This window comes from Pterocles gutturalis, unplaced genomic scaffold (assembly GCF_000699245.1).
Source record: "Pterocles gutturalis isolate BGI_N339 unplaced genomic scaffold, ASM69924v1 scaffold8052, whole genome shotgun sequence".
In the NCBI taxonomy this organism is placed as follows: domain Eukaryota; kingdom Metazoa; phylum Chordata; class Aves; order Pterocliformes; family Pteroclidae; genus Pterocles; species Pterocles gutturalis.
This window is the reverse complement of record NW_010112665.1, coordinates 1-14,505: the sequence shown is the minus strand read 5'-3', so window position 1 is coordinate 14,505 and position 14,505 is coordinate 1. Positions and strand designations below refer to the sequence as shown.

Below are 14,505 nucleotides of genomic sequence, written 5' to 3'. Positions count from 1 at the left end.
TTGGCTGCTCTGAAAACATGGAAAGCTAAATGAGGGACAGCCTTGCTATTTAACCAGTCTGCCCCCAACCCCTCACATTCTGCTGCTGAAGCCGTATACCACAAGGCTCACCTAAATTATTTAGATTATGTACATTTCAAAAAGGGAGCATTACATTTAAAATATTTTATTAAATACTGTTACAAATAGGACAATACATCAGATGCTAAGTCAGATATTTAATTTATTATTATAACTTAAACATAACTTATTAAGAAAGACCTCATTTAAAGTCTTAACAGCTTAATAAATCATACTTGCAATATATATACACATATACACACACAAATCTCAGGCTTCCATTTTATTTGTAAATAATGTGCAGGCATGAAATCCTTTCAAACACCTCTGAATTATTTTAAAATTACCTGGGCCCAGATCAATGGCCACAGACCTACTCAGGAACAGGTATTTTACAATACATTTACAGTTAACAGCACAGAAATATCCACAGTAAAAATCGCACAATTAAATATTTATGTATACACCTGTATTACAGTGCATAATCCCACAGGGATGAGATCATTTCAGATCTACTTGCTGCATTCAGAAACTAGAGTACCTGGTATAAGCACTATGATTCCTAGTGCTATTACAAAAAAAACCACAAACTTTAAGGTCCCTAAGCTTTCTGGGACATGGAGCAGAAACCCAAATAATTGCCCATATCACTACAGGCATATTCATTGACTGGGCCATCCTCTTAAAATAAAACAACTTCAACAATAAACCAGATCAATGCTATTCAGTGAATATTTTTCATCCTGATTATTCTGTTTCTGCAAGTATAACTCATATGCCTCCAGAGAAGACATCTCCAGCAGTGTAGTAAGTGATGTGAAATAATGCATGTCTTCACCTCACCTAGGTACCTTTGAGTAGACCAGAGGAGAAACCAGCCTCCTCTTTAGGCAGCAGCTTACTATTTGCTCACCATCTGGACAAGGGATGGCAAGCTCCCAGTTACGATAACTACATGACTGAATGCAGACAGTATTTTGCCAGAAGGCCAGAGTTTTACTCTCTGCTTGTCTTCAGTGGAAATACCAGACAGCTTGAGTTCAAAATTTCTGGGAAATATGCAAGGTCAATCATGTTGTCAGCAAGAGGTAAAAACATCTGGATAGCTGCTGATGTGCATGCAGTTTCATTCTCCAGAAATGTGAGACATAAGTAAAGATGGCTTCAATTCCTGCAGAGAGAACAAAATTCCTATATAAATTTGAAAATTGGCACAGACTTGTATTTGCTCTCATTTCAGAGGAATTTTGCATGCAGCAGGTAGCAAAAACATGCCAAAGTGTTCCTAATACTATGTGCAGCTGGACAGAACGCAAAGCACAGTCATCCTCAAGGAGATGAAGAACCATTTCTAAAGCAATAAATCCATCAGTCTTGTTAGGAACTTTCCTGCAATGCCAAGATGCACGTTAGGTAGCCCAAAGCACATACTGCTATTTCAGCAATTGTATGGCAATGAACAATGAAGAGAATTTGTGAGTGCAGCTATCTCATGTGCTTACCTGAAACATCTGGAGTTAGACATTCTGGCCAGCACTTTGGAAGCTACCTTCAATGGTTAGGCTCTGGCAGCTACTATAAAAAAGAGAAATGAAAAGTACTTTAATGACAACTGGTTTACATCAAATGGATTTTAGCAAAGTGATTACAGTGTTTTTCATACTGATTTTGAAACACAACTTACCTGGAAGGAATAAACTTCTTTGCTGCAAGAAGAATGAGAAAAGGCTATTAGAATTTCAAGGTGAAAGCCCCCTCATGCAAACTTTTTCTTCTACTAAAAAATGACTAATTTCTGAATATCTGATAAAAAGCCATTATCTAGCAACAAAACTCACAGGCAGTTATTACTGTGTTGTCACTAGCCCCATCTCAAATTCCCATTCATTTTCCCTGCCAGTAATTACTGATAAATAGAATCTTGATTTTTCCTTCAAACTCTTGTTTTCCAAGCATTTGGTTTTTACTATCTTTGATTTTTAAATGTTCATCAAAAAGCCAAACATAGCATGCATGCAGGCTTCTTGAAAATTATTTTGGCATTTAAGTACAGGAATTTTCACTTTTTCAAGAAGGAAGGTATTGAGGTTTGGAGGTAGGTTTTTCCTCCACTGAAAATTTTTCAGGAAGGTAAATAAAACCAGCGAACCCAGTCTCACTGCTCACCTTTTCTTCGTAAACATCTTGCAAGCCAAAGGAGGAATGATGCTGTGGACAACAAAGAGGCACTTGTGGCTGCTATGCCCACAGAGACATAGCTGGCTTGTTCAGAAGCTGAAAGGACGAAAAAGTTTCAGTGAGATCAAGAGGCATGCGAGGTCTTTGAAGCCCTTTCTACTTCTTCCTTTCCCTTGTGCTCTTCAAGGGGAACCAGAATTGCAGCTTGTGACCCTTAAGTTTTCTCTTGCAGATACAGGATATCCTGTACACAAGGTAAAAAGCTGCATATGAAAAATTATCGCAGCCATTGGAAAGTAATGGCAAGGCAACAAGCTACCTATACCAGGGTCTGTCTAACCTCTAGCCTCACATGACAATTTATGCTCATCTTTTATTTTTAAGTCTCAGTTAATATTTTAATTCCCACTGTGCTGTCTTCCTCTTTGAGTGATCCTGCTGAGATCAATGAAATTATTCAAGGATCTAAATTCTGCTCAAGCAAAAGAAGTGGAGTTGAGATTTTACGCCCTCAAGCAAAAGCATTTCAGGCAGGCCAAGTATGTTCCCACTGAGGGCAGGGACAGAGCTCTTACTGTCTTGAATGGGAGGGCAAGGCTGAGACTTCTGTCCTGTAAAATTACAGCCTTTGACAGAAAAACTTTGTGAGGTCTTCTGGCTGAGGAGTTCACCCAAGAAAACTATCACACCAAATTAAAAAAAAATAAAAAATCTATAAACTTTCCCACTGAGAAACAGACTCATGAAAGTAGATTTCCCCATAAGGTTCTGTTTCTTCTAGAAAAGCTCTTTATTTATATGAAAAAAGCACAACATGAGAAATATTTTAATTAAGAACCAAACCAACCAACCCAACATCAGGTTTGGTTTTCGATAAGAAATCAGCATATTTCACCAAATTTCAGGAATTTTTCACCCTTCTATTTTCAAAAAACATACTGAGAGATTTTGTCAGGCTTTTGAATTCGTGGACTTCACTAGAAATTCTAGCTTACTGTTTGGTGTATCTCCTCCACCCTTCCATTCCTCATTTGACTAGAAACACAGTGCCACCTCTCTGTGGCTAGGCACAGGTCAAATACCTTCACATGTGGGCAGACTAGCACTCCAGTTTCCTGAATGACTGCACTCCAGAACATGAGAACCGTTGAGCCTCCATCCTTCTAGACAGCTGAAGTGGCAGGCTGTGTTGTACGTGAAGTTCCCAGCACCATGTAAGCAATCCATAAAGCCTTTCTCAGGAGAGCTCAGTGGTTCACACTGTACAACTGAAATTCAGAAAGAAATGGTTAAGAGTCATTAAGGACCTTCCTGTCTTTGGCTCTATTTTTTGCACTGGTAGATGTACATTGTATTTTCAAATTCATTTGACTTTGGGATTGGGACAGTGCACAGAGTCATGAGCAGGCACTTCTAAGGCAGGGCAAGTCACAGCTGAAAACACGAGAGGCAGCAGAGTTTAGTTTGGAGCCAGAACCCTATAGGAATATGGATTTCAGTGTGCTATCCAATGACAGAAAGCTGTACTTTCCAATCCAGAAAGTCTTACCTTTACATTTTGGCACCGGCTCTGACCACTGTCCCTCCGCTGTGCACTCAATGCTGGATGGGCCATCCAGAACATAGCCCTCACTGCAGTGGAAATGACAACCTGAGCGATAGGTGAGATCTGCAGGAGCATGGTCACAGGTCACAGAGCCTTCCTCTGGCCAGGTTACAGCCTCACACCTCACAGCTGCAACACACAGATCACAACAAAAATTAGCACAGATGCCTCAAGAATTCAGCATGCCAATGCCGACAAGCCCAAGTGCCCAGGTGAGCAGGGATGAGGAAAGGTACCTGCACAGGATGGCTGCTGCCTGTCCCAGGCCCCAGAAGACCCACACTGCAGTGTGGCTGGTCCTGTCAGGGTAAAGCCTTCCTCACAGGTGAACTCACAGGTAGTACCCCAGGTGAGCTCCACAGAGGGATGGGAGCAGTTCACAGCACCATGAGCAGGCATTTCTAAGGCAGGACAGGTCACAGCTGAAAAATACAAGAGACAGAACAGAGCTTAGCTTGGAATAGGTCGAGGTAAACACTCTTTGAGCTGACACAAGGACATGCCCTGTCAGGAGCTGTCCCCTACAGGGCCACAGTACCTCCCTTCAGACCTAGCAATGTCTCAGGAAACAGGGATTTTAAGCATGCTCCATAGTGCAGCCAGAACCTGTAAACATGCACCTAAAACATGCAGGCTACCCTGTGACTGGATCCAGATTATACTCCACAAGTGGGCTGCCACAGGCACTGCCTCCCATTTGGAGGGTAGAGAATAAAGAGTTCCTGTCAGAACACTCCACTTCAAAAGCCTGTTATCATACGTGTCAGGGACACAGTTCCTGAGTGTTGCTTGTCACCCTGCACTGCTGTTTCCTCTTTAACACAATAGGTTAAATGACTCCCATCTTGAGATCTGCTTACAAAAAGTGCTATAAACACAGAGGGATGACTGTTACTCCTTGACTACACGTGAATGAGGAAGTCTCTTCAAGAATAATCAAGCTACTTTAAGCTTTAAATTATGGTTTCCAACCCACAAAGTCTTACCTTTGCATTTTGGCAGCGACTCTGACCACTGTCCCTCCGCTGTGCATTCAATGCTGGACGGGCCATCCAGAAAATAGCCCTCACTGCAGTGGAAATGACAACCTGAGCGATAGGTGAGATCTGCAGGAGCATGGTCACAGGTCACAGAGCCTTCCTCTGGCCAGGTTACAGCCTCACACCTCACAGCTGCAACACACAGATCACAACAAAAATTAGCACAGATGCCTCAAGAATTCAGCATGCCAATGCCGACAAGCCCAAGTGCCCAGGTGAGCAGGGATGAGGAAAGGTACCTGCACAGGATGGCTGCTGCCTGTCCCAGGCCCCAGAAGACCCACACTGCAGTGTGGCTGGTCCTGTCAGGGTAAAGCCTTCCTCACAGGTGAACTCACAGGTAGTACCCCAGGTGAGCTCCACAGAGGGATGGGAGCAGTTCACAGCACCATGAGCAGGCATTTCTAAGGCAGGACAGGTCACAGCTGAAAAGTACAAGAGACAGCACAGATCTTAGCTTGGAACAAACAATAAAAAGTTTTATCTTTCCTGAAACTTAGCAACCTATGCACTAAATTCAAGCAGCTTTAGAAAGGAGATCTATGATGCCATTTCGGAAAGCAGATAGGAGTGGAAAGATCTCAAAATGGAAGACTGACTCTTAATGCAAGGCTGCAAATCCATCTGCAGCTCATGACAGCAACTAGTTACAATCCAAATTTTTCCCGTTTTGACTGCTGCTTGGTGATGTTTGATGCTTGACTTGCTTCAGAAAGTAGCTTATTCTAATTCCTACAGTCAGAAGTAACTGGCCTGTTGTGAGCAGTCTCACAGCTAGATCATCTCCATTCCCTGTTCCCCACTAAGAGGTGGAATTCTACAAAGAAATCTAGACCAGGACCAGAACATTCATGCTGCCCATTTAATCTCTTCAGGTACAGAGACCTGTGTGCTCCAATAAAATAGCACCTTCACCACATAATTAATTATAAAGGAATGGGCCAGAACTTCAGTTTGTACCTACTAACAAAGCAACACTGAAGTTTCAGAGCTATGTACAATGTAGAAAGCTATTTATCACTGCTTGAGAAGCTCACCTTTGCATTCTGCAAGGGGGGCAGACCAGATCCCAGAAGAGGTACAGTACACAGACTCCAATGCAGTCAGTTCATAGCCTTCCTCACACTGAACTGTGCAGGATGAATTGTAGCTGAAGTTCTCCAACGGATGGTTGCACTCGAGGCTCCCATGATAGGGTTGCTTTAGTGGATCACAACTCTCAACTTCAAAGAAACATGAGAAGGTACACAGTCTCATTGTCTGAGCAGGTAAATCAACAAGTCAGACAAACTGAACACCAGCTAGCATGAACATCACCCGGTTTGAAAAGTAGGATGGAGTAATCTTACCAAACTCGCATTCAGGCCCATAGAATCCAGGGTTACAATGGCAGGTGTGATTGTTAATAGTTTCTATGCATTCTCCACGGCCACTGCAGAGAGATGAGTTGCAAGAAGCTGGAAAAAAAAAATACAGCAAATTATAAAAGAATCAGTATGGCCACTAATGAAACCTGGCTAGTGCTTTATTTATCTTCCTGGCACTAAACAAGCACAGCAAAAGAAAAGCAGGGTGTTTGATACATAAGATTACCCTGTCATTTCACAGAAGTGTTTCAGACATCAGCACCTTTGACAGACTAGCTCAGAGTGAAAGGAATCTACTGGCAGGAAACTCCATGACCAGTTGTTCTCAGGTAGAGATTAGCATCATTTAAAATGCAAAAGGAACAATATACTATGGGGTAGGTAGAAATCCTCATCAGCTACATCCTTCATTAACTCACCACAGCTCTAATTTGGCTGATATTTTACTTGGATTTTTTTTTTTTTTTTTTTTTTTATCTAGCCTTAGCCACCTCTAAACAAAGTGCGTAATCTAATCCAGTGGTCTATAGTCAGCAGACAGGTGCCTCCAAAAGGGCCATTCTTATCTAGCTGAAACACCCACTTGAGAGTGGGATGAAAGTCACCATCTGGAAGAGCCTGTTTCTCTCCACTGATTATAGAGAAGGTCTGCTGATTTGGCCATAAAGAATGTACAATATTCTGGGAGCGAGAAAGTAAGCGAGATCAATCCAGCTCTCAGAACAAGACCAACCTCAGCCCTGTAAGCAAGGGTAAGTGTACAAGTGCTTACAGGGTTAGGTAGTTAATATGTAAGACCAAGTTAAACAACCCATCCCACCCACAACCTCGTCTCCACAGGGGGACGGCACATACCTGTGTAGCACAAAGCGACCTTCTTTTTTTCACACTGCTCATCATTCCATTTGCCATCATCCTTCCCTCTTTTGATGTAGATTTCAACACAGTCCTCGTTGTTCCCTTTGCCATTTGGCTCACCTGAAGCCCAGTTTTTTGCCTCTTCTGTCAGTTCTTTGTTAGTTCCAATCCAGGTCCATACCTCGTTAATTTTTCTGATTCCAATCCAGTAGTAACCCGGATTGAAGGGTAAGAAGTTATTGAGGTAGTTGATTTCCTCCTTATTCTGAATGGCAACCATATTAGTATACCTCTTTTTGCACCACAGCTCTGCTTCCCTGTACGTCATGTTTGTGTCTGAATAATGGTATGTCCAACAATTCGCCCTCTGCAGTATTGTAAGTCCTAGAATGAAAAGATGTCACAAGGTTGGTGTCTGACTTTTTCCCCTCCTCTCTCTCTAGAAGAGGATATATAAAGCTCTGTAAATAGTGCAAGCCTGTCAATATCTGAAACTGCATAAAAAGTGGTGGCAATTATTTTATAAACAATTAACTGGCAAGCTTCAAAACAGGCATGTCGGCATCAAGTACAGGGACTTCAGCCTGTGAAACCACAACCGATCACACAAAGCTTTGCAGACTTCATGGCTGGCTACAGGAGCCAATTATGTATTTGACAGGCAAGCAGGGAAACATGCCATTGGAGCTAGAAGTTTTTCTGTGTGAACCTAACCTCAGGCTGATTAGGTCAGGTTCAAAAATTTTGTTTAATTTGGAGCTTAAACAGAACAGGCACACCAATATTAACATTCAAGTAGTTTTCTACACAGAGACATACACACTTACCATAGGCAAGAAGAGACAGGAACCACAAGCAAATCATGTTTCTGAGAGCTTTCTCTCTATCTTTTAAGCAGATGGCTATGAAAGATCAAAGGAACATATTTGTAAAAAACAAATACTGACTTTTTACAATTCAATATAAAATATTGTCTAGGCAATCTTTTCTACATACTTTTAAACAATTATTCTAAGGACTTTAAAACAGTTCTTAATATCAAGATAGCTTTTAAATATAAGCAGCTTTTTAAGAAAAAGACAGAATTTCATCTGTCCGGTTTTTCTTTAGCTGAGCAGTGAGACAGAATAACACACTTCATTCATACTCACAGGTTGCAGTTGTGGTGGCCAGGTGGCAAAAGTCCTTTACGATAGTCCTCAATGACTGCTTTCTGTTGCTAAGTTGCTGAATACAAACTTGAAGTTTAAATTCAGCTCCAAGTGTCTGGACTGTCTAATCCTCTGCCTTTACTACGGCCTTTTATTCTCTCAACTGGCCTGTCCTCCACAAGACGGGAAATTCCACATGGAAAAAAATTTATTGGAAAATCCCAGGACCTGGCCCTCCCACACATTAAGCTTGATGCTTCCCCTTGCCAAATCAACCCTCTCACAAAGACACAGTGTGCTGACAAACTGCCAAGTCTGCATTACATAGTTTTACTGACAGAAACACACAATTCCAGGATATCAGGAAGGAGCAGGATGGTCAGTTTGAGTTAGATGCATGAATAAGCAGATTCCAGCTTTTCATGTAGCATGATGCTCTGCAGCAAGGAGGTGCCGGTTCTTTTGGGATCTCAGTAAGAAAGGCACCAACACTCAAAGTTTGAGTAAAAGATAGAAAGTGCAGCACTGGACAAGCCCTTCCTTGTGGATCACAGCACGCTGTGCAGAATTCTCCTTTGTGGTAAGGTTTGCCAGTCCGACGATTGCTAGTACTCTTACAGATTCTTGCTCACAACACAGATTCATCAGTCACTCGTAGCAGTCAAGCTTAAAATGCGGACTTAGCTTTTAAGAGTCCCTTGGACAACATGCTCCAGTATCCTTACTTCAATAGAGTTACAATTCCTGAGCAGGTGCATATAATATTTCAGGTGGACATGACAATACGCTAGTCTCATACTGAATTCACGTGCGTTTATTGTCTACAGTGTATACACTGATTAATTATACACTGCAGAGAGCAGTCACCTGGTGGCCATGGTATGGAGACCCACGCCTGAGTAATCACGGACACTTTGCTATCGTGGGTTGGTAAGCGGTCATGGGCTATTCAGAGCACACCTGTGTACATGAGAAGGCAGTAAGCATGAGGATTGCTCCTTGCACAATAGCCTTCTGGCTGCACCGCTACACAGCACTCCTTGATCCTCATGCACACCTTCACATGTACACCACCTCGGTGAGTGACTTGCCACTCCATGCCCAACAGTAGTTTTGGATATTCTCACTTAAGTCTCCTTCTCGCCTCTGTTACAGGAGATCTCACAAGTGCTGTTGAGGGCTATAAGCAGGGAAAGGGCATCACAAGTAACAGACACATTAGTGCATTTGTCAACCCTGTGCAAAGGCACAACACTAGGAACCTTCTCCCAGAGTCCACATCCCCCAGCACTCCCAACCCCAGAGTGGCATTATTCCCTTGCACCCTGACCAGCCATGTCAGCCCACCCCTTGCTCCACATCCACTCAGGCACTTACTGTGGAGACGCCACCAGACAGTCCAGTTGCCAAACTGGTATTCTAGACAAAGATTTACCATTATGGGTGAGGTTTAATGAGGGTCAAAATTCATAGGACTCAAGAGGGGTTGTCAGTGATAGGAGGACAGTGGTAACACCCACTTAATTTTTGGAAAGCATAGTTATAGCTCATACAGTGCATACGGGAGCTCTTACTGTGGAGCCTCAGCCTGTTCTTACACAATAGAAATCTGTGCCTTCTAGATCCCAAGCTAGGATCTGAGCTGGTATCAATTCCCAATTTTTTTAACAAAAAAAATAATTGTCAAGTAGCCATACCTTAACAGATCTCTGCCCATCAAAGGAATCCATCACAGAAAAGAGGACAGAGTAAAGAGTATATTCTAAAACAACCTCAGTTACTACCAAAGTACCAAAGTTTTTTCCTAAAACATTGATCAGCTGTTATAACTGTATACACAGAAGAATTACAGACAATTCCAAAATATTTTATATTCTGTGGAGCCAGGAGGCAGAAAGTCCTACACCTTTTCCTGGAGATTCACTTTTCCAAGTAATTTTATGAGCTTCCTACTGGTAAGCGCTCATCCTTGTCATGGCAGAAGCTCCTCTGAAATTGAGTGGAAGAAACTTTATCAGAATTGCTTTCCCAGTGGAATCTCCGGAGGAAGGAAGAGAGCGTTTCACAGTTTACAACAGTCTTCCTTCACAGGGGCTGTCCGAGACCTCTTGTCTGCAGCAGATAAAAAAAACCACACAAAAAAAAAAACAAAACACCAAAGCCTAAAAGCAATACGCCTGTAAAAACTCCAGCCTAAAAAAAGACTGCCTCTTTTTGTTGGCAGAGTTCCCTTCTGCATCACGGGCATGGGGCTCTTTTTGGTTTTTCCCAGGGAATTCTGCCATCCACCAATTATATTTTTATCTCCTTTTAATATAATGGAAGATGAATACAAACTCAAAATTTTCAGAAAAAAAAAAGGCATTTTCAAAAGCACATAACTGAGAGGTTAAAATCTCATTATTAAAAGTCAAAGGTACTTAAAAACTTTAACCTTGTTCAGGAAGACTGGTATTCCTGTGAGTTAAAGCTCATATTGAATCCTAAATTACATACATATTTCAGGAAAAATACCTCTGATACTGTTACTCAGGCTGAACTGCAGATATTCAAGCTAGAAATGCCATCCAGCCTGTCTCTTAACTGGTTTCCATGTTACTGATTTATTATTTTCTCATTGTTATTTCAGATTTGTGCTTTTTTTTCCTTCCTTTGCAAACTGATTTGAGAACACAAGAACCTCATTTCTTGTGCTGCACTGAGCTGGGTGCAGTTGTCCACTCCCCGCTTGCGCTACATGAACACACAGTTCCACAAAATTAATTCAATTCCTCTCTGACAAAAAAATGTGATATTCTAAACCTAAATCAAGTCAAATTTTTAGAAATACTGAACACTTCTTATTCCTATACACTCCAGACCTTCAATTCCACAAGTGAAAGCCCAGCTTTTTACAAGTGAATTGTACTACTCCAGCTCACGTCTTTCCCCCTACAAACAGAGGTGCCTAACAGGGATTATCTAGCAGCAACTAATTTTCCAGTTGGAAGGTTTACTTGATAGGCCACCATGAGACATAAAAGATAGGAGAAGGATATATAAAAACATTAGGATTAAGAATAACAAAAACCAGTCAGGTCTGCTATTAAAAGAAGGACAGCAAATGGTAGAAAACACATCAAATGTAATTTCTTTCTATCCTGAGAGAAGTTAACAGACACTCACTGGGAAAAGAGAACAGGTCAGAGTACGGAAAGACTGGAGTGAAGACTATTTAGGTTAGTTACAGGCAATCAAGTTACTGTTTAAGGATCTAAACCCTTTGAGAGTACAGGGAAAGGTGTCAGAGGGCTGACAAAAAGCAATATTGCCTCTCTGAATGTAGGAAAGGAAGGTGATGAGAAGCCAGGCCTTCCTTCCACATGAGCACCTCGAAAAGATACTAGAACCATACAGAAAAATTGTTAAAGAAAAAAATTGAAAAATCAGCAGAAGACTACTAAGCTGTCAAGAACAGCTGACATTGATACGATTGATTTCTTCTTGGCAAATCAATGTAGTTTGTACTTCAAGGCTGAGTGAGTAAAAAAGAAACAACAGTGGGCTGCAGTTTGCTCTAATTAAGACTTTTAATATTGTCCCATGAGACATTCTTACAAGCAAACAATTGAAGTAGTGCTTAGCTGAAATCACCATAAATGAGCATGCAAGAGATGCAACCACTACTCAAAGGGCAGTTTTTCAAAGATCACTGTGTCTGAGAGGACTATACAAATGAGCCCTGTAAGGGCTTATCCTGGACTGATTTGAGCTAATTTAAGTTGGATGGCAAATTATTACCTAAAATGCTTAGAAAATTTACAGATGAGATTACACTAGGCTTTAAGAAATTGCAAGAGTTCCAAAGGGCCAATGTAGGACTCAAAGATTTTGATAAATTAGAGATGTGATCCTAAAGAAACATGGACAAACCAATAGAAACAAGCACAATGGTCTCAATCTTAAAAAAAAAAACTAAACAAAACACCACACACCAAACAAACATGCACGATACAAAACATAGAAATGAACTGAGAAACTGCTGGCTAGGCAGGAGCATGGTAGAAGAGGAACTTGGAGTTAAAGCAGATCACAAATTCAATATGGGTATAATGATTTGTTGTCATTTTAAAAATAGGAAATGCTGTTCTGATACGTATTACGAGGAATGCTTTGAGACAAAATTTGCAATTATTCCATCCAATCTGCTATTGTCAGATCTCTTCTGGTATATTGTACCTAATCTTAAGCACCACAATTTTAGAAAGCTACAGGCAGACAAAACAGAATCAAATCCTGAGCAACACAGTCAATAATTTTTTTACAATGAGATCAAAGCGTTTTTGCTCTTTTGGAAAAGAAACTAGGACCATCCCATACAATCTTGACACCCTGCACTATTTACATCACAAAACAAACAAAAAATTCAAGATTTTCTGAATTTATTTCTTATGAAGACTCTCATTTTGTTTGCTTCCCTGAAAACATATATGAATGCTTGTCTGACTTGTAAGGAGATGGTAAGTGATCTAATCTTCTGACCTATCAGCTCTCCACAGATCACAGTTCAAGTAACACATGCTCAGAAAATACAGGCTTACATGCAAACACCCAAGGCATTTAACTGCTTTATTCCCACCCTGCTGTAGAAAAGGATGTTATAGGAAAGAAATCTATTCAATCTTCTAAAACCTAAAGGCATTTTAGAGTACTTAGGAGGCATGTGATGAACAATTCTTTATGTCCACTTGGTGCGTAACAAGTAGTGGTTGGATTGATTTGTAGTGACAAAGTTTTAAAGGATTTTTTTTCTAAATAAGGAGGCCATGAAATGCTAGATCAAGAGTTTTGTAGTGTCAAGCTTTCTGCTGGAGATTTAAGGCTTGGTTTGAGAAACATTTGTCAGTATCCATAGCTTATGAAAATGCCATGCAGTGGGAAATTATTTTAAATCATCTAAAATTCTCTGTTGAACTTGCTGGAATCACAAAAATAAGCCAAATACAGTATAAGGTGGGATCTCAGGTAACCAGAACATACACATGTATGTATGTAAATACAGAAGGAGGGATTCATTTTCCATGTCTTTCTTAAAGAATGGTTCTTTATCTCTATTAAAAGATTACACCTGCATTTACATATTTTTAAGTCTTCCTTTTTAAACATTTTAACAATGCTTTTATGTCAACAAACAAAACCAGAGAATTAAGTACCTCCAAGTAACCCATTTCCATCTCTCTTCTAGCAGCTATATTTGTCATTCATAAATTAAAACACCTCATAAGTATTTATGTCAAAATAGTTTGTATGACAGACATTTATCCCATGGCAGAGATCTGTAAAACTACTTGAAATTTTGAAGTCATGGAAAAAACTCCAGCTTCAAGCACAGTAACACTCAGTAGAAGAGGAAGAGTAAGAGCTTTAGCCAGCCTTGAGGGGAAAGAGATCTGGTGCCAGTAGTGAAGGTGTTTCCTGTTTGGAGAGGAGCTTGAAACACTAATTCTTTAAAAATTCAGAGACAAAAGGTCTAAGGCACAAGTTTTCCCCGAGGTCTAGATGGGAAGAAAAGATAATTTCCAAAAACATACTCATCCCTCAGCCTGTGTCTCATTAAGTATGAATAAATTAGGCAATACAACTGCTATAAAGAAGCTGGAATTTCTCAAGCTGCCTAAGACAGTCTCCGCTCTGTCTGGAGTGAAGCCCCAGGAGCCAGAAAATCTTATCTCCGCTTCTCATTTCGGGAACTCTCTGACTTGACTCACACAGCTCAATTTCCTCCAAACAGGTGAAAATACACATTCAAGAATCTAACCCGTGGCCAGGGATCACTTGCACTGGCAAGGTGTGATTCAGTGCATTGAAACATGAAACAGCACAAAGCACCAGAGGAAATAACTCACACCTTGAGTTAAGATAAAAGGGCTGGTCTTAACATCACATACTTGGTTGCCTGCAGTTGCAGGTGGAACTGATCCCATGCAGAACTTGATTATTTCTAATTCTAGTGTTGGAAATCATGTCAGAGAAGCTCTTGGAGCCTTGCTGCCCTTCATGCACATGTAAGAAAGAACTATAGAACCCATGCATAGACTCAGCAGTGTTGATTTTACTGCCCGGGTCTGTTCTGTAGTGCCATACTCTCAGCAGGTGAGATGTCTCAGATGTGAGGCTGATGAGGATGCTGGCTCTGAGGAAAAGAAGACTTACAGCTTTTGGCAAATGAGAGTGAGACAAACTGAGCGGGTTTGTTGACCTCCTTG

At 41.0% G+C, this 14,505-nt stretch overlaps 1 protein-coding gene across 1 annotated transcript; it reads right to left on the bottom strand.

The window, feature by feature from the left end:
• Window positions 1–1,740: 1,740 nt before the first annotated feature.
• SELE (selectin E) lies at window positions 1,741–7,973 on the bottom strand. Its single transcript, XM_010074142.1, has 10 exons — window positions 7,937–7,973; window positions 7,107–7,493; window positions 6,234–6,341; window positions 5,922–6,107; window positions 5,124–5,309; window positions 4,831–5,016; window positions 4,081–4,266; window positions 3,788–3,973; window positions 2,227–2,334; window positions 1,741–1,766 (listed from the first exon to the last, which is right to left on the bottom strand). Exons 1-10 carry the CDS (start codon window positions 7,971–7,973, stop codon window positions 1,741–1,743), a joined length of 1,596 nt encoding a protein of 531 aa, XP_010072444.1.
• Window positions 7,974–14,505: the final 6,532 nt, after the last annotated feature.